The sequence below is a fragment of the Mytilus trossulus genome, chromosome 2 (assembly GCF_036588685.1).
Source record: "Mytilus trossulus isolate FHL-02 chromosome 2, PNRI_Mtr1.1.1.hap1, whole genome shotgun sequence".
In the NCBI taxonomy this organism is placed as follows: domain Eukaryota; kingdom Metazoa; phylum Mollusca; class Bivalvia; order Mytilida; family Mytilidae; genus Mytilus; species Mytilus trossulus.
Genome location: NC_086374.1, coordinates 84,532,492 through 84,553,269, shown reverse-complemented (window position 1 = coordinate 84,553,269; position 20,778 = coordinate 84,532,492). Strand labels below are relative to the sequence as shown.

Here is a 20,778-nt window from a genome sequence, read left to right as displayed (position 1 = left end):
ATCATAATAAACTTTTCACTGTAACACGGAGCTTTAAGTTGACAATCCGTCAATAGTATGTTCCACCATTTTGGTATTTTTTTTTCGCTTTTATGGTCTGTCTGTATCAATGGACTTCAAATTAAAAAAATCACCACATTGATATTATTGTTTAAACGAATAAAAAATATGTAATAATCAAATATGATATCGGTTATATTTAAATGTTACACTGGTTTTCATACCAAAATAAAACAACTCTATGCCTTTGGTAATGGTGTTCTCGGTAATAATTTTAAAAATATATAAATCAACGTGTTTTCTTGGGTGTCATTCAACCGAATTCAACTTTCATGTTGCGATAATTCGAGCTTGAACTCCTATAAAACTGGGAAACAATGTACCGTAGATGAACTTTGTATTCCAATATTAGTTTAGAGGCATTGATTCGTACAGTAGACCTCGCCTTTATTTATGAAAACCAATAATGCTTAACGTCCAAAATTTTTTGCAATTGAAATTCTGCAATATCCTACCTCTGATGAGACACGTAGGTTTATGTTAATGTATATCAATCGCGTAGGTGAGAATGGCAATATGAAAACGCTACTCACAACTTTCTCAAGTGCAGACTTCATGATCAATAAAAACATGGTATAATGCAAACCATCCAAAGTCTCAACTAACAAGTATATTTATTTGGAAATGATGTTAAACAGATGGGACTCAACAATTTAGTTTTAAAGCAGCACATAAGGACATATTACACACAAGAAGGTTCTAACCTACTCTAATATATAATTGTCAGTGAAACAATTCTCTGCTGAGAGTAGATTCAAGTATATAGGATAAAATGTTCCTACAACGCAATCATTTGATTCCTGAAACGGTGTTTATAAATTTGGTTGTAAATTTCTAACGCTTTTCTTTTAAAACTTTACATGCATAATTATATTATACTTTCTAACCGGTTTTTTTATCAGATTGAAACAATATAGACATTATATTCGGGGGGAATTTAAGGCATTACCGATCTCACTACCTTTGTATACGTATACCCTTTTATTATTAAAAACAAATCACGAATAACTATGTTTACACTTTTTTTACATGATAGTGAAAACTTCATTGCATTATCAATTTCAGGACAAAAGGAAACGAAATGAAAAATTATTATACAAACTTATTCGGTCCAAATATCTCACGCACACGGTATTACTACTAATATTGTATACGCTCATTTAAATACCGCAAGGGAGATTATAAACTTGGTCAATGAACAATTATTCCCAGGTTTTTTTTCTATTATCACTATTAAGTAACAATTATGTATTAACTTGGGTTCCCAATACTAAACTTGTAGATAACAAATCATAAAAATGTCGATGCATTTATATATTCTCCATTAAGTTATATTCCTGACTGGAATAGCAGAAACACAGTCCGTTGATTATTTTATTGATACAAGCTCTTGCGCGTGTAACGTATCAGCTATTGCAAAGAAAATGATCTAGAGAGAATCGAAACAACATAGATGAAAATATACACTTCATGTATATTTTTAAATGTTAACATCAATCCAAGCATTTAAGTCACAAGTGGTTCCCACAGTTAATGTCAGCTGTGGATGAAGAAACCAGGCAGACGTGTTATTGGTTTTCTCAATTTTAAAAGCAATAGGATAGATGTCAACACAAACCATGTGATTTGTAGTAAAACGTAAAATCTCAAAAATACTGAACTCAGAGGAAAATTCAAAAAGGAAAGTCCCTAATCAAATGGCAAAATGGATAACAATTGGTATATTGAACCTGGTTTTATAGGGATCATTTTTAAAGTGCAAGGGAAAAAGATCAGAAAAATATGTAAAAATTTCATAGTCGTGAGACATACAAAAACATGGTTAAAGAAAAAATAATGAAAAGACCAACAATATTTTCCAATCCTTTACGCATCATTGTAAATATAAAGGACTTAGATGAGACTGTCGTACAAAGTGAGAGGTTTAGCGCTATAAAACCAGGTTAAATCCGCCGTTTTCTACATTTGAAAATGTCTGTACCAAGTCAGGAATATGACAATTGTTGTCCATTCGTTTTTTATGTGCTTTGTCATTTGATTTTGCCATGTGAGTAGGGACTTTCCGATTTGATTTTCCTCTGAGTTCAGTATTTTTGTGATTTTACTTTTTATACCGAATACTGAAGCTTTGATTAACAAAAACGCCACAAAACAAAGAGACATTAGACATCTTCAAAAAGAGTAAAGCTGTTATAAAATGTATTTTCGAAATATAAGTTAAGAACATAAATAAAGGAAACAGTAGTATACCGCTGTTCAAAAGTAATACACAATCAAATGAGTGAAAACAAATCTGGGTTATAACCCAAATCTAAGAGAAAACAACAGATCAACAGAATGAATGACGTGCAACTAAAGCAAACGCAAATGCATTAATGTCTTTTCAGTGATACTCGGGTTCAGAATATTTATAAAACAAATTTTAAAAGCTTACTGTTCTAGCTTAATTCTCATTATTTTCTCTAAGAAAGCTTCAAAATGACAAAGTTGTTTTCACAGTCATTTAGATTCAAGTAGACAATAATGAAAGCAAAGAGATAGTTATACTTTTCGTCTCAAATAGGACAGCGTAAAACATTAAAGATTACCGAATTGTAAAAAAACCAGTGTAGTCTACCTCGTCGTTGATCGAAAGCACATACAGAATTTTTATTCCCAAGTGAATGACAACTGCCAAATCGAGTAGTAAATATGTACTGTTCAGTCATACTGAGTAATGTACTTGTACTGTCCATTATTTCCATCTCATTGCACTTCTGCTAGCAATGTCATAAAGATGGATGGTTGAAATAAAAGAAGTACGCCTTGCTTTATTTGAAATGAAAATAAATGATATGTATTATCATCTGTAAATGATAAATTACTAATATGCATCATGCCTTGTGCTTTCCTTTATCAGTTAGAATAGAATGAATATACGGGACCAATGTCAACACACAATAAAACTTAAATAATATGATATCGAGAAATTAAAGAAAGTCAACCTTATCATTAGTGAAAGTGATGTCTTTTTAATCTTAAATTGTGATATTAATACATTTATTGAAATAAGAACTAAATTATTTTAAACCGCTTTCTCTCGTTTTAAATCAATATTTACAACGCGTTTAAATGAACATCTTAAAATACATGGCGAAACAGCTTCTACTCTATTTGTGATGATGGACGGGATGTAGGGAAATGTATCTATACATCCCCTCGATCTTGGTCGTATTGAGGTCCATGCAATAATATGGCCGAAAGGATCATACATTAACTTTGATATTTCACTGTCCCGTGTTATAGGGGAATTGTAATTTGCACTGATGTCTCGGTGGTCAATATGCGAAAGTTGAAATAACTATAATCTCTAACTCCATGTCAATTTCAAAACGGAAAGACCCGTAACAAATGGTGAAATCAAAAGCACAAGCACATCAAGCGAATGGACAATAACTGTCATATTCCTGACTTGGTACAGGTTTTTCTTATGTAAAAAATGGCGAATAGAACTTGATTATATAGCTAGCTGCTAAACATCTCACGTGTATGGCAATAGCATAAGATTCCATTATATTAACACTAACGTGGGAACAAAATAACAAAATTACAGACATAATATTAGTAGGTAAAATGTACAAAACAGAAAACAGCCGCCAACATTGTGTAACAATCTTAATCACGATAAAACAAACAAATATATCAACAAAGAATAATGAAATGGGACATATAAGCAAAAATGAAAGGCAGGAATACCCAAAAATGACCATAAGATGCATAAGTAGCGAGTCACATCAAGCGGATCTCTAACGGATAACACTAGAACTAAACTTCTATATTTTTTACTCGTTCTGAATATTTTATCAAATTCAGAAGATACAGTTTTTTGACCGAGGAATCAAAAATATTTGAATAAGTTAAAAAAAAATCGGTTGCTGTATCTAATTTTTAGGAAAATTTATTTTATAATCTTCAAATTTATCAAAATACGAGAGAACAGCCCATTGTGACAAAACGCTGTAAACATATGGGTCTTCTCATATGTTTTAATGTAAACAAAAATCTAAATACAGAAAACAGATGTATTTGGCTTCTTTCTTGTGAACATGAAGAAACATGCAACACTTAAATGCTTTATAATAAGTAAACATCTGCTATAGTAAAATCTGTAATTTCATAAGCATTATCATTATCATTATTGATTTTTTACATATGCTTATTTGTAGAAAAAAATATTAATATATGTTTTAATGACCGATAACTGGATTAATAAAGTATTGTTATACAGTTTGTAGATCATTTGAGGAGTTATTTTGATATTCTAATCCGTGACTATACAGTTCAATAATAACTATTCAAAATGTCCTTTTGTTTCAAACTAAATTCCTTTCCTTAATTATTCGCTCAGTTAATCGTATTGTTAAGAGAGAAAAATTTAACAATTATATTGCACAGTATATCTTCAACCAATATAGGAAAATTTAAGTTGATAGTTGATAGTGGATTTTTTCGATTACCTCTTTTGATTGCCTTCCTAGAAATAGTAAGTAAACTTCATTAAATACATGAACATTGATTAGGCTACAATAACGAATACTGTTATACTTTTTGAGTTATTAATGTGTTCACTATTTTTTTACAGGCTTCCTGAATAATTAACCACAAACATAACAATGTTAAGCAGAACTTCATTAGAGGAGAATGACTCACATGGTGTCGGGTCTTCAGCAAGTTTTCGACAAGGAATGGATAGTTTACTCGAAGACTCATCTCAAACGCAGTCTAGAGGGGAGACTGAAGATGAATTTGACACTAATAAATATAATCAGAAAAATGCTGAAACAACTGCAAAGAGTGAAAAGTCAGATATAAATCTAAAAACCTCTACACAATCTCTGAAGAAGCTTGGCTCAAAATTGGGTACATCTATGTCAGATGACTTTGATATGGAAATGTATAAAACTGCCAGAGGTAATCTAACCTCCAGACAGAAGAAGACATCCGTAATTGGGAATTACCCTGATAGTAAACAGTCTACTAAGACAGATAATATGGTGAAGGCAAGTTATAGACTTACAGAAGACGTTTTAGATCCTGACAAAAGTGGGGAACCTTGGGTAAATACTTCACGAGAACATAAATCTGTTAGTGTTGTCTGCTCAACGCACGATGACGCACCTGTTATCATGCACTGCAAGACATGCGATCGTCTTGTTTGTGATGAATGTATCACATCAACCCACAAACCACACGACCTCGTAGAAATTCGGAAACAAGGCCTGCAAGATAAACTAATTTTAACAGAAAAACTTCCTGACGTAAGAACACGCGCTATCCCGTCACTGAAAAAGAACGTAGATGCATTAGGTCATGCAAAAGCAAAATGCACGGAGGAATTTGATAGCATGATTGATCAAATCAAACATAGGTCATCCGTTTTGATAATGGCTATTGAAACGGCAAGGGATCGTTTGATTGACAGATGCTCTTCCGACAAAGATGCTAGCCATGCATTTCTTAACAAGCTAGAGGATAAACTTTCAACAGGCTTAGTGAGTATTGAAGCCTCGGCTAATTCTTCCGATGAGTCACTCTTAATGGACAGAGATCCTCCGATCGTACACGAAAGAATTAAACTTCAATGGCTTCTTGACAAATATCGAAGGAGCCATCCTCAAATAACCTATCCAAAATTTCAAAACGGAACTGCACCAAGAGAGGAGGCTACTCTTGAAAAAATGATAGGGTATTTTGATGGTATGTTGAAATGCGAAGCAAAAGATCAACTACACAAGATTATGCTAAACGTAACACCACTCGGATCACTGAAACCAATGTATGTAAAAACAGTCTCATACATGCACAAAGTAAGAAGCGCATGTGCGGCAGGTGACGATAAAATCTGTATTATTCCTGTAATTCCCACGACATCATTAGACATCATGACATCGGATGGTGTATCAGTATTGACTCAAGTTCCCCATACACGCATATATGATATCACGAGAACAATGGATAGCCATTTTTTAGTTTCGGATCCTCGTAGTAGAAAAATCATGAGAATAACAGAGCACGGAGTCGTTGTCAAATGGACAAATGTAAATGGTATACCAAGAGGTCTGCACGCTTGCAAAAATGGAGATATTCTTGTTTGCATTGTCGATAGCGTAGCATTTTCACACTTCCGTCATTCAAAGCGCTATATCATTCGAATGAACGAGAATTTCAAAATTATAGAGACCTATGGCCAAAAAGAACATATATTTAACATACCAGACCGTATATTCGAAAACATCAATGGTGATATCTGCATCATTGATAGAACTGGTGGTTTGGATAGCAGGCTTGTTGTTATGGATTGCCATGGCGGTGTACGTTTTGAGTATCCCGGTGAAGGAAGTTTTGATGGGTCGTATGGAGATGGATATATACCAGTGAAGCGACAAGCTTTCAGTGATGTCTGCTGTGATGGTTATGCCAACATTTACCTTTCAGATGAAAGAAACAATGAAATCATTGTTCTAGATCCCGATGGAGCGGAGCAAAAAGGCGTTGGCGAGATCTTCACGAAGAAAAGGGATAAGGCTGAAACGAACATGGTTGCACCACACAGAATAGTGATAGACACAAATGGAAGACTGTGGGTCATTCAAAGACGAAAAATCACACTATTTGCATTGTACAATTATTAGAACTAATTTGTAAAGTTCAAATGAATATTTATAGCTGATTGATATATATTCAATAAAATGAATCCCTATCTTAGTTATAGAGATATCTAACAAATATGGTCTACATGATGAGATTATAAAGTCCATGAAGTGTAGATTTACGTGATTTGATATTTCTTTACAACCTACCGGTTTATCGAGAAAGCGTTTGGTTACCTATAGTGGCTCAAATTTCTTACAAACAGATGAAGAATATAGAACTTTTATAAGTTTCGTAAATGAATGAACAAATACAAGAAAACAAAATAAATGCTTCGTAGACACATTATGTATACGTGGTTTTGTTCGTTTAGGAAAACGACAGCCATTGAAACTTATCATAGGCCAAGTTCTTATACTATTTATATACACAATAAAATTGAGAAAGGAAATGGGGAATGTGACAAAGAGACAACAACCTGACTAACGAGCAGAACACAGTCGAATGCCACCAACGTGTCTTCAATACCACTATAAAATCATGCAGAAGCACGCTTCAGCTGGCCCCTAACCCAAATGTGTACTAACTCAGTGCAAATATACGTCATCCTAAACTCCCAAACATCAAATTGAACTAAAATGATAAATTACAAGTACACAAGGCTGACTCCTCACTTGGACAGGCGCAAAAATGTTTTATGAGATCTCAACCCTTCTCTATACATCTAGGCAATGTATACAAAACAAACACAAAGCAATACTCATAGTAAAACTCATTTTAAAAGAAGTCCGAGACTGATGTCAGAATGGATTACAAAAGAAACTAAAATGAGAATGATACATAAGATAACAAGGGACTCTGAGCAATCACTGATTGCCAGTTCTAGACCTCAATTAAGCTGATTGGAGGACTATGACTTCATCAAAAGAAATCAATGACAATCCCTCCCGTTAGGGGTTTGTTTTTACCACCACAAAAAATATGAGAAGAAATTAACCGTATCATGCTAACAACTGGTTTTAGAATACATGTGCAAAATTTCAATGAGTGAATCAATACTAATACCAAAATATGCCATCTTTAATGACCTAACAACAGTATTGTAACTATATCATTTCTAAAGTTTGTTTAAAGATTTGGTTAGTTTTTAAGATGAATGCTGACGTTTTTGCTGCTTTTAAAAATTTACACAAGACTGACTCCTCACTTCGACAGGGGCAAAAATGTTTTGTGAGATCTCAACCCTCCTCTATACATCTAGGCAATATATAAAAAAAAAACACAAAGCAATACTCACAGTAAAACTCATTTCAAAAGAAGTCCGAGACTGATGTCTGGATGTGAAAAACCTGAACGTATAAGAACTCTGCATGTTGAGTTATATATAATTTTTGTATCAATTGTTGTTTCGATGGGTCTTTGCTGATGTTACTCATAACAATACAGAAACAAGTCCGCAATAAGTGGTACACAATAAGTCCACAAATGGAATTTGAATTTCCGATTACTTGACGATACACGGAATCTCCGTAGCGAATACAAATGTTATCTGGTGAAAATAGAACTATTGTTTTTGGTTACTAATTTAGTTAAAAGTAAAATAACAAAAATACTGAACTCAATGTGTAATTCAAATCGGAAAGTCGCTTATCAAAAGGCAAAATCAAAACAACTGATATAGTGGATTTTTTATTAACTGTTGTATCTAGCACAAGAGCCAATTATTTCATGCACATGAAGGATTGGCAATTATTTTTTTTCATTTATAAAATTGAGAATGGAAATTGGGAATGTATCAAAGAGACAACAACCAGACCATAGAAAAAACAACAGCAGAAGGTCACCAATAGGTCTTCAATGTAACGAGAAATTCCCGCACCCGGAAGCGTCCTTCAGCTGGCCCCTCAACAAATATATACTAGTTCAGTGATAATGAACGCCATACTAATTTCCAAATTGTACACAAGAAACTAAAATTAAAATAATACAAGACTAACAAAGACCAGAGGCTCCTGACTTGGGACAGGCGCAAAAATGCGGCGGGGTTAAACATGTTTATGAGATCTCAACCCTCCCCCTATACCTCTAGTCAATGTAGAAAAGTAAACGCATAACAATACGTACATTTAAAATTCAATTCAAGAGAAGTCCGAGTCTGATGTCAGAAGATGTAACCAAAGAAAATAAACAAAATGACAATAATACATAAATAACAACAGACTACTAGCAGTTAACTGACATGCCAGCTCCAGACTTCAATTAAACTGATTGAAAGATTATGATTTCATCATATAAATATCAGGCACAACCCTTCCCGTCAGGTGTTTAGTATCATACCATCATAACATATATGAGAAGAACATAACCCGTGTCATGCCAACAACTGTTTTTTTGGAATAAATGTGTTTAGTTCCGATGCAAAGACCCTATAAGTGAATCAATATTAACGCCAAAATATGCAATCTTTAATGACTTGACAACAGTATCGTAACTATATCCCTTCTTAATAAGTCTATTTAAAGGTTTTGTTAGTTTCTGTGGTGAATACTGACATTTTTGTGCTTTATAAAGAATATTTCCATAAAAAATTGGAAGTGAAATACCTAAACGTATAAGAAGTCTGCATGTTGAGCTATATTTACGAATGATGTCCTTATACCGATGATAAAATTTAGTAAATGTTTTGACTAGTTTGTGATATCGAAAACCCTGGTGTAATAATTTTTCAGTAATACATAAATTTATCTCGTTAAAATCTAAAACATTGTTACATACACGAGCGATTCGTACAAGTTGAGATATATAAACTCCGTAAGATAGTGACAAGGGAACGTCACCATCTAAAAATGGATAATTAACGATAGGAAATGAAAAATCATCTCTTTTATCATAAATTTTAGTATTAAGCTTTCCGTTAATGATATAGATATCAAGATCGAGGAAAGGGCAGTGGTCATTGTTAATATTAGCTTTATTTAAAGTAAGTTCAACAGGATAAATTTCTTTAATATACATACTGAAGTCGTCATTATTGAGAGCCAAAATGTCATCCAAATATCTAAAATTATTATTAAATTTGTTTATCAGATGTTGTTTTGATGGGTCTTTGCTGATTTTTGTCATAAATTGTAACTCATAGCAATACAAAAACAGGTCCGCAATAAGTGGTGCACAGTTAGTCCCCATTGGAATTCCGATAACCTGACGATATACAGAATCACCAAAGCGAACAAAAATGTTATCTAGTAAAAATTCAAGGGCATATATAGTATCAAAGCATGTCAAATTGACATAGTTTTTTTGTTTATTGCTACAAAAAAATGACCTAAAAGAGTTTGAACATATGTATTCACATTCTGACTTTCTAAATGCCCATTTAATTAGGTGGGTGCATTTTTTTCTTAATGAGAATGTGAGGCAATGTGGTATACAGGGTAGAAAAATCAAAACTTTGCACAGATTCAAAATCACCAATATAAGCATGCAATTTGTCAAGTACATCTAACGAGTTTTTGACACTCCAAAAGTAATTAATTCCACTATTTTCGAAAGCCTTATTTGAACAATTTATTATCAGGTTTTTTATTGTACCAAGTGTACTGGTAAGAAGTATAGACAATTTAGTTGTGGAACAAGGGCTTGAAGACGAAATAAATCTATATTTGTAAGGTGTTTTGTGAAGCTTCGGAAGCCAATACATAGTTGGGACTTTCATTGTATTTGGTTCTGCTTGTAAAGCGGAAGCTAAAAGTTTATGTTTGTTACAGATGTCGTTTTCTAAAAATGAAGTCAGTATACTTACATGATAATCGAAATCTATTACTTGACTACGAGTTTATCGAAAATACATAAATGTCGTTTAGTATTGTATTAAGTGGTGGAAAGAAAAAAATTGTAATAAAGATAAAATTAAGTCCAATTGTATGTCAAAATAAGGTCCTCTACTTCCTAATCATCAGGAGCGCCCCAAACATCATCTCCCGGATCCGTGCCTGATGTTGATGACACTTAAAAATGTGGAATCTTCAGAGAACGACAGTGTACAGTCGGTTGTATCTTACTATATGAATGAAAGTTTTACATTGTACAAATGTAGAAGAAAGGAAATGAAAAAAGAAATCAGTTAGCTAAAGAAAGCCAATTGAGGTATAATGATTTTACATAAAGTCGTGATATTTATTGATAAAAACTGCACTTGACACCAAAAGTTGACAAGACCTTCTAGTATCAAGGTCGTTTTTACATGAAACATAAAAAATAAAAGTTAATTTAATAGAACAATGCCGAGTTTAAGATTTAAAGTTTATAAACAAAGAGTCATTTAAGACTACCCTTTTGAAAATGTTTTGTTTGATATTGTGGTTTCTATATAGATTATCTAATATAGAAGGAATACACATGATATGGGACACATTTGAAATTTAAACTTTACATTTTTTTTACATTTCATTAACTCTTTTGTTTTAATTTAAAAGCTTTCCTTAATGTGTCTATTTTTGTTCTTTTGTGTCACTTTTTTTTATTGCTTCCAGTTACACTTTTGTACATAATTAGTGTTTCTTGATTATTAGTTCTAAAAGTCATCGACAAGGCATAACAAAATGGATAGAATGAGCGTAAGTTATTCATTTTACTCTCAATCATTTTAAAATATGTTATAAATGGTTTGGCTGTATTGAGTTTCAAAGCCTTTTGCCATGTGGTCAAAGTTCCTCGCATGCTAAAATATATATATATCTCTAAATAGTATAACTTTATTTTGAAATAATATTTATTTGCATTCATATTTACAGGTTAATTTGCTCAACAGGTGCTTGGTTAATAGCTACTAGAAGTTCATATTGCCGATTATTCAAACGGAGCTCTGTATTATCAAGGATTAAAAGCTTTTTTTTTCTAGGTGTAAAACAAATGAAAACCTCAAGCAAAAGCAGCACAATCTTTACTTGTAAGCATGACAATATTCAAATAAAGAATTTGTGTTGTAGACTGTGTAGATATAATAGGGGAAAAGAGATTTCAGAGCTTGTTAAATTTATATAGATCTATATTGTGTTTTTTTAAATTATTTATATATATTCTGTTTAATATTTACTCCTTTCTGTTAAAGATACGCACAATCACCAAAGATATTCCAAGCAATGTCAAAATCAAAGATGGAAAAGTTATTTGCACCGAACATGGACAAGAGGAGGTTGGGATGTACTGTAAAAAATGTGGAGTTCTGGTATGTACCGGGTGTATTGAATTCCGCCATAGATCGCACGAGATAGTCAGTGTTAAAATTCAGGCAGTGGAAGATAGAAAGTTGTTGCTGAGAACAATCCCAGGACTGAAGCAAACATTTATTCCTAGTTTAAAAGATAATCTCAAAGCTATTAAAGAATCAAGAGATTCTTCCAAGACAGAATTTTCTAAGCTTATAGAACAGATCAATGCTAGGAGCCTGGAACTAATTAAAGAAATTCACAAAATACGAGATCGTATGATTCAAGAATGTAAGGCTAATCAAGAGAAGACAACTATATTTCTTAACGAAACAGAATCTAAAACATTACATGGAATAAGCACTCTAGACAAATCAATGAAATATTGTGAAGAACTTTTAAGACAGGAACGTGCTGATCGAAATGCTGAAATCATTCTAGAGAGAATAGATCTTGACTCAAATCTTGATGAATTTCCAAATAAAAACCCAAAATTAGGCTATCCAAATTTTCATCCAGGAATCAATGATGAAAATGTCTTAAAACACATGTTTGGTGGATTCCGGGGTCAATTCAAACGAGATTTTGATGCAGTAATGCCGTATACAAAATTAACAGAAATTACGAAAAAGCTTAAACCAAATATAGTTGCAGCATTCAAATACAAAACAGACATACGCGCAATGTGTATCGTGGATGTAAACACAGCTTGGTTAGTACCAATCAGTCAATATAACGAATTGGTCAAAGTGGATCGATCTGGAAGAGAATTGGAACGGCGAAGTACCGGATTCCAAGTTTACGATTTAACTCTTACTAAAAATCAAGATATTCTAGCAACAAACTCGGAGAACAAATCGTTAATACAACTAACAGAGGATGGAGGACATAAGGAAGTTGCAGATCTTCCTCTCCGACCACGTGGTTTAAGTGCGTGTAAGAATGGAGATCTGCTGCTATGTTTGTGCGATGCGGTTGATTTCCCTATTCATAAAGAAGGAAAACGCCAGGTTGTACGAATGGATAAAAAATATAAAATCAAATTGACGATTGAGTCTTACGATGGCCATAAGTCATTTACTCTGCCTGACAGAGTTAGTGAGAATACAAATGGCGATATTTGTGTTATAGATCGCACAGGAGGAGGAAACAGTCATCTTTGCGTCTTTTCAAGCCATGGAAAATTTCTCTTTTCATATCCAGATGTAGAACTTGAACTACAAGAGCAAATAATTCCAGCAAAGATCCAAAAGAAGCATTCGTTCAGAGATGTCTGCTGCGATTCGTTAGGAAATATTATTATTTCTGACGAAAAATACAACGAGATTGTAATTCTAACTAAACATGGCGGCAAAAGATGTCTGCTAACTCATCGTCTGCAACGCACCGGAGGACTAAACATAAGTCCTCATTTCTACCGACCATCTTGCTTAGGTTTAGACGGTGATGGGAAATTATGGGTGTTACAAAAACAAGGAATTACCGTTGTAGATTTGTACAGTCAGTGGATGCCAGGTAACTCCAGACAACCACTGACATCAAATACCCCACGTTAGAATTAGTTTGTTTCATTTCACTGTAGAATATTTATTTTAGTGAATGGATGATCTATCATGATGACTAGTCACTATAGAAACCTTCTTTTGTAAATGTTTTCATTAAAATTTTACTTGTGGTCTGTTGTTTGTTTTTTGTTTTTCTTTTTGTGCTTTTTTTTCCAAGTATCCATTATTAATGAGATCTTGGTTTATGTTAATTGTAGTAAATAGAAATAATGACTGCATTGTAATACAGGGTCATAACGGTTATCGATGGCACTCAGGTGTCGTTTGTTCTAGAGACGTCAGGCGAAGTGATACGTTTACCAATTACCAGGTTGTCTGCATATTAATAAGGAGAACATCAGCCGCAAGTCACAATTATGTTTTGCTTTTTCCGAGTGAGCACACATCGAACGAGTTCAAAAGGCTTCATATTGTGTCAATCAGTACAACAGACCACTGTACATGCATGCCTTGTAAAATTTACAAAGTTTACAAATTAACAGTTTCTTTAAATGGATTTTGGAGGTAGTAACCTCTAGTATTCATCTGTCTTTAAATATCTATCGTTTGGTCCTGATCGTTTCAGATCAAGTATGCTCAATAATACATGTAATACGTTACCAATTTTGTGTTTTTGTTTACTAACATGAGCGCTGAACCACTACTGGAATACGGGCATCCGTTTAGGAGTCACAATATTGGCACATGATATAATGGATAGATATTTAGAAAGTTACTAATTGATATGTATAATCGTCAAAACACTTTATCAAACTGATAAATAGCCTTCATACAGAATTAAAGACTAAAAGTAACCAACGTGTTTTGGTTTTTCTTTATTACTCCAATTTATCGCCTTTTATCACTGTTGTTCAACCTTACGGATCATATCTACTAGTATTATATTAGTTGTCAATAGTCCAAAATATGCGTAATAACTGCCACTGCACATTAAGCAAGCGACAAGCAATCAATCATTTGAATCTGTGAATTCTGGATTCACGATTGCAAAATAATGTAGTATAAAAAGTTGATATATTTTTATTTTTATTTTACTATTACCTAAAGGAAAAAGATGTGCAATTGACAATATTAGAGCTAACTGTTCCACAACGTATGAGTTCGTTTCCAACTTTCATGCATGGGGTTTGTGTTTCTTAAATTGTAACGGTCTGTTTGTTATTTGGTCTTTCTTTTGTTTTTTACCATGGTGTTATCTGTTTTCCCATCTTACGATTTAGATTGCTCTTAGTTATATTTTCACAAACAAACAAAAATTGGTGACAAAACCATAATTTGAAAGTGACGAATAAGAAATATACCAATTAAGAGAGAAAGCTAAGTTTCAAAACTTGCATAGTCCGAGGGAAAACGTGTTAAGAAGAAACGCCTAAAGTCAAAAATTTGAAAGAAAATGCATCGTTGTAACATGTATAATGGTCTTATAGTGTTTAGAACTTTACAGATAAATCTTATTAAGTAATTCCTGTTGTATAATTAAGTCATGTTTTATTGTTATTCTAGATTTGTAAATTGAGTACAGAGCAAGCTGATAATGTGAATATATTGTTTATTCAAATCAGGTAGATACTTATTAAAATTGATACTGTTTACGTTTCGTGTTCACTACTGTTTAAACATGGTAATCCTTTTTAAATTGCATAAATGTATGAAAAGTGAAAATTAAGTGACAAAATAAAATAAATTCATCATAGATACCAGGATTGCAATTTTGTATTTGCACCAGACGTGCGTTGACATCTGTTCGGTCGAATCGAGTATTTGTAAAGGCTAACCCCAGGGTTCGAGGAAAACGGGACAAGATTTCTTATGATAACATGCCTATATTTTTTTTAAGAGTACAGATCAAAGACTAAAACCTTCCCCTGCATAACGATCCAAAGTTTTCCAGTTCTGTCCAGAACAATTCTCGACGGAGCAACTAAGTTGATGCCTTTCCTCTTCAAAACTTTTGAAAATCTGACAATTTCATCTCCGTCACTGTTTAACACAATGATGTCATTATTCTTCTCGTCTGCCACGAAAATGTTAGAAAATGAATCACAACAAACATCGCTAAATGAAACTTTCTTTGGCTTGGTGGTTGCCGTGAAGTCGTACTCAGATGATTCATGGGGATAAGTAAATTTGAGGGTTCCGTCTTTGTTTAGAACAAACAGCCGACTGCTCCCGCCTCCTATTCTGTCTATTATGCAGATGTCGCCATTATCATTCTGGACGACGCGATCGGGAAGCGTATATTCAACATTATTCAAATCGTCGCTATTTACAATATTCAATTTTTCATCCATGCGAACTATTTTCCTTTTACCTCTTTGTGTTTTGAAATCAATAGTGTCACAAAGACACATTAATACTTCGCCATTTTTGCAAACGTGAATTCCGCGCGGAATAGATCTTAACTCCTTCTTTTCAGTTACGCTTCCATCAAGTCTAAATTTAACTATGGTCTTATTGTCAGCGTCTGTTCCAATGAATTCATTTCCAATTGATTGTGACATGTCGTAAATACGGTGATCAGACATTTCCGTTTCCCGCGACTGTCCATTTGCCGCCATTGTAATAAGAAGTCTTTGTCTAGTCACCGGAACCATTAACATTGTATCGCTTTTTACTGTACTTGCCGAGCGGATATCGTACTTCAGTGGCAGAGCAGCTATCAAATAAGGTTTCATTCTCCACGATGAGAATGGCTTTGCTTTAAGCAACGCCTTGGATAGTAATTCATCCCTAGTTTTTAAATGAAGACCACCGCTAAATACACCTATCATCTTCTCAATTGAATTATCATATGAACTTCCTGATACGAATTCTGGAATTTCGATTTGCGCGTGACGCTTTTTGTATTCTTGAATATCCCAGTTAAGTTGAAGTCTTGTTTGTATTAATGCTGCACCTTTGGCGTTGCCAGATTTGACAACCTCTTCTGCAGATGCCAGTGATAGTTCAAGTGCTTTGATTCCACTTGTCATTTTCTCTTCTAAATCTGATAGGAATATTCTAGCTCTTTCTTGGTCTTTTCGGCAACTCTGTAGCATCTGATCACGTGACTTTTCTATCATCTTAATCAGCTCAGTCGTTCGTGTCATTATTTTGTTCATGAGATGTTCGAAATCTTTAGAGGACTGTTCTTTAGTTAGACCTATGCTCTTAATGTGTTCCTTTAAACCTGGCATCGTATTGTTCTTGACTAATGGAATCTGTTGAGACAGTTGCATTTTGTCTTCTAAACTTTGCTTGTTCAGTGACTCTAGGTCGTGTGGTTTATGGGAATTTTTAATGCATTCGTCACAAACCAGTTGGTCACATGTTTTACAGAACATGACAACAGGCGTATCGTTGTGTTCTTGGCAGACGACATCTCCTCCTTTCTTCCTTTGAACACTGTTTAGAGATCTTTTTTCTGTGGAGCTCATATCAAACAAAACTTCACAACCTTCAATAAAATATGTGTATATCCGTCAACTTATTTAATAATTTTACAGTAAATTGTAAAAAAAAATACAGTGCATAGCAATTGATGCATCTAATTGATTTAAGAATCACACATATTTTCTTGCATTATACATGCAAACAAAACAAACATGTTTAATTCCGCCGCATTTTTGCGCCTGTCCAAGTCAGAGGTCTCTGGCCTTTGTTACGCTTGTTTGTTCTTTTTAATTTTAGTTCATTTATATATATTGGATTTCAATCTGACGTCCATTTTCACTAAAACAAATAAACATATTTTTTTAGTGGCCAGCTGAAGGCCGCCTCCGGTTGCGGGCTTTGCTCACTATGTTGAAGGCCCATTGGCTGTTTTTCTAGTCTTTCCCATTCCCTTTTCCCATTTTCAATTTTAATACATGTAATGTGTTTCTGTTTTATTGTGCCCTATGCTTGCAAATACCCAGTGTTGGACCTTGATATCTTATTTGTTTGATTTTATAAACTTCACAATAATTCACATGTGGAAATTGTGTATTAAATTTTGGTCCTGAAACATTCAATTAAATTCAAATGTTTCATATGTAGGCATTTTCATTCCCATATATCCCAATTTCCTTTCACCACTTTATTGCAATACACTGTAATGGCATCTTCACTGAGTCGATTAATCGAGGCAATTAAGGCCCAAAGGGCATTTATTCTTTGAAAATATGCTACGCAACGCATGTTATTGCATTTTTTTTTCTAGTTCTGAAACAGAAATGGAAAGTCTTTTATCAAAGAAAGACGCCACCAACTGATACTATAATAACGAAGTATCAATAATTCACGTCTTACGCAGAATCATTACACACAGAGAAAGACATATTGTCACACCTTTTGGTTTGAAAACAATTTTACAAAACATTTAAAGTCACTCATTACTTATTCATCCTTTTACGTAATTTTTAAAAGCATTCAACCCATTCAAAGCTGTCGCCGTAAAAAAATACTGTTTATAATAATCAAATCAAATACTATACAATAATAGATATTGCAGATATATGCCTCTCTTTATATGACAAATATTTCTCTGTTTTGAGGGGTTGACAGTTTCTAAAATTAATCTTTATAATTTATGAAACTCAATTAAAAAAAACAACTTAAATGAGTTTCTTCCAAACAAATGCACAATTTTGTTCGTAAATCATACTGATGAAAAAATAGTAACTGGGCAGCTATTACGGTATAAAGTATCTTAAAATAAACAGAAGCAACGAAGGATCATTTGACCATCCCGGGTGTATAGTAAGATCATGAAAAGTACTATAAGTTTAATAATATAATGTACATCAAACGTAATTAACATTGATGGCATGAAGAAATGAGAATAGTAAAACATACCTTATTTTAAAAAGAACATTTAACATTAAAACATACCTTATTTAAAAAAAGAACATTTAACATTAAAACATACCTTATTTAAAAAAAGAACATTTAACATTAAAACATACCTTATTTTAAAAAAAGAACATTTAACATTAAAACATACCTTATTTAAAAAAAAGAACATTTAACATTCGTATGTTCCTGTATCTGATATACAATGGTAACACAGACAAAATTTTATCTTCAAACAATCTTTATAATTTTATAGTTGACTGAATATTAATTAAGATGTTATAATGACCGAAATACAAACCCATTGTTCTATTAGATACAGATTGTGTCCTTTATGTTACCTTACATGTTAATATATGAAGTATCATACCGATATGTTCAACCTAAGAAATAATATATATCTGACTGTGTGGTAACAAGTTCGTATTAATTAGGACTTATTAACCCCAAAACAAAGAAAAATGCGCAATGAAGTCACTTCATAAAATGTTTCATTATCAGAATATGTTTTTATAAATATAGATTTCATGATAAGATTGTGCTATGACGTCAAACAATTCAATTTTTATTTCAGAAAAAAATGATTCAAATCATAAAACACGTTCCTGAATTTTCATGTGTTACATACAATTATAACTTTTGAATGAAAACTTACACATATAAAAAGCAGATGCGTCAATCATACACAGTTTATCTGACAGCAACCCAACGATAAAAAAAAAAGTAAACAGAAGTGCCTTCAGTTTCTTTTAAAATTACTGTACTGTATCAAAATATGGATATGTGGTACATACTGTGATTGCCAAGGAAACAGTTGTCCATCATAAACCAAAAGACCCACCTGTAAACTACATGGACCGAGAGGCAATTATTTTGCACACTTTTAAGGAGATTATACCAAGTTCGCATTTTAGAGCTAGCGAGTCCACGGGAGGTCTTTAAGCACTCAGACACTGACTTGGAAATCTTTTCGTTCAGAATATATATTCTAAAATATGTTGACGTGATGTTTCTTATCCAATTTGAGTGAAACCAGAATTTAACCAGAGGCTCCTATGAGGCTGATTTGCTCACCTGGTAGTATCGTCAAACATAAATTAATACTAAGCAAAGATAATGTGGGTAGAATGTAAACTATATGGACCAATTCTGACTTGCTGATCATTTTGGATTGTCCCATTTTCCGTATATCTTTTTGTCGTTTTAATGATTGAAAGAAGAAATCAAAAATGAAACTGGTTAATGTACGTCATGTTGATAGATTACATTGTTTAGACTAGATTCAATAAGGAAAATGTAAAGTTTGGCGGCATTAGGACCAGAAGTTTCAGAGGTTTTTTTAAAATTGGTACGACGACGAACGGCGATAACGGACGTCAATTGGTAGTAAAACTTATATGTTCCTTAGGCTGTTTCTTTCTCAAATCCTTTTGAAATAAAGATACCCAGTCAAAATTTAATGAGCTGATACCCAGTCAAATTTTAATGAGCGGATGAACATTTATTATAAGTTCAACAACATCATAAATTTAAACAAATTTTATTTCTATACTAAGGCATCAACCATTTTATTATCGGGGGGGGGGGGGGACTATGTTTTTTTTTGGAAAAAAAGTTTGTTTCCATTTCTGGAGAAAAGAATAATTTGTTTTTGATTCTGAGAAAAAAAAATTGTTTGTTTCACCCTCTGCTGCCACTATATGTTATGCTAAAATTGAAAGACAAAAATTGTTTTCGACTTGTTGCGAAAAAAAATAATTGTTTTTCGCAACAGGCGAAAAAAAAAAATTGTCTAGAAAAAAAAAACATAGCCCCCCCCCCCCCCAGAAAATCAAATGGTTGCTGCCTAATCAGACATTGCCACAGGGAGGATGAAAAAGATAATCTTGTATACCCTGACTATTGTGAAATAAGAACAATATTTAGAAATACAACAAAAATACATTGGTTTTAACTAATTAAAATCCAGCATTAGATACAAATATGTTGACAACACAACAGCTGTTTTCTTTGGGACTATATTTTATTTACCATTATAGACATTATAAGACTTGAAGCACAAGGTCATGTTTTTTCTCTGACTGTTTATTAGGGTTTGGATGGGGTTAAATGATTAAAGAATAATGCCCTTAAAAATGAAGATTAGAGAGTAACAGGCAAAAAAATGGAGATTAGAGAAATGTGTGGTCTCCACAACAAACCATTATGCAGGTTTTATTTCTAAACGGCTTCAGATATTGGACTGATTTTTGGTATGTGAGTTAACCATGATGACTTACAGATCAAGGTTGAGTTTCGTTCCGCTTCACTAATTTTTGTTGAAATTACGGGCTTTGGACTTTGATAATTGTTGAAAATCACAGTTATAGGGATTTTTTTCTAAACACTTTCAGATATTGGACTGATTTTTGATATGTGAGTTAACCATGATGAGTTACAGATCAAATTTGAGTTTCACACTATTTTTTGTCTAAATTATGAAATAAATTGTTTAAAATCTCAGT

At 33.1% G+C, this 20,778-nt stretch overlaps 3 protein-coding genes across 3 annotated transcripts; 2 read left to right on the top strand and 1 right to left on the bottom strand.

Annotated features, from left to right (window-relative positions):
* The first annotated feature begins 4,505 nt into the window (after positions 1 to 4,505).
* Positions 4,506 to 6,766, top strand: LOC134708202 (uncharacterized). Its single transcript, XM_063568555.1, has 2 exons — positions 4,506 to 4,582; positions 4,682 to 6,766. Exon 2 carries the CDS (start codon positions 4,713 to 4,715, stop codon positions 6,729 to 6,731), a length of 2,019 nt encoding a protein of 672 aa, XP_063424625.1. The 5' UTR covers positions 4,506 to 4,582; positions 4,682 to 4,712; the 3' UTR covers positions 6,732 to 6,766.
* A 4,445-nt stretch (positions 6,767 to 11,211) lies between these two features.
* LOC134705467 (uncharacterized) lies at positions 11,212 to 13,492 on the top strand. The gene is made up of 2 exons (XM_063564190.1): positions 11,212 to 11,306; positions 11,801 to 13,492. Exons 1-2 carry the CDS (start codon positions 11,292 to 11,294, stop codon positions 13,451 to 13,453), a joined length of 1,668 nt encoding a protein of 555 aa, XP_063420260.1. The 5' UTR covers positions 11,212 to 11,291; the 3' UTR covers positions 13,454 to 13,492.
* Positions 13,493 to 15,112: 1,620 nt separating this feature from the next.
* On the bottom strand, positions 15,113 to 16,879 carry LOC134705466 (uncharacterized). Its single transcript, XM_063564189.1, has one exon. It carries the CDS (start codon positions 16,876 to 16,878, stop codon positions 15,295 to 15,297), a length of 1,584 nt encoding a protein of 527 aa, XP_063420259.1. The 5' UTR covers position 16,879; the 3' UTR covers positions 15,113 to 15,294.
* Between the last annotated feature and the right edge of the window lie 3,899 nt (positions 16,880 to 20,778).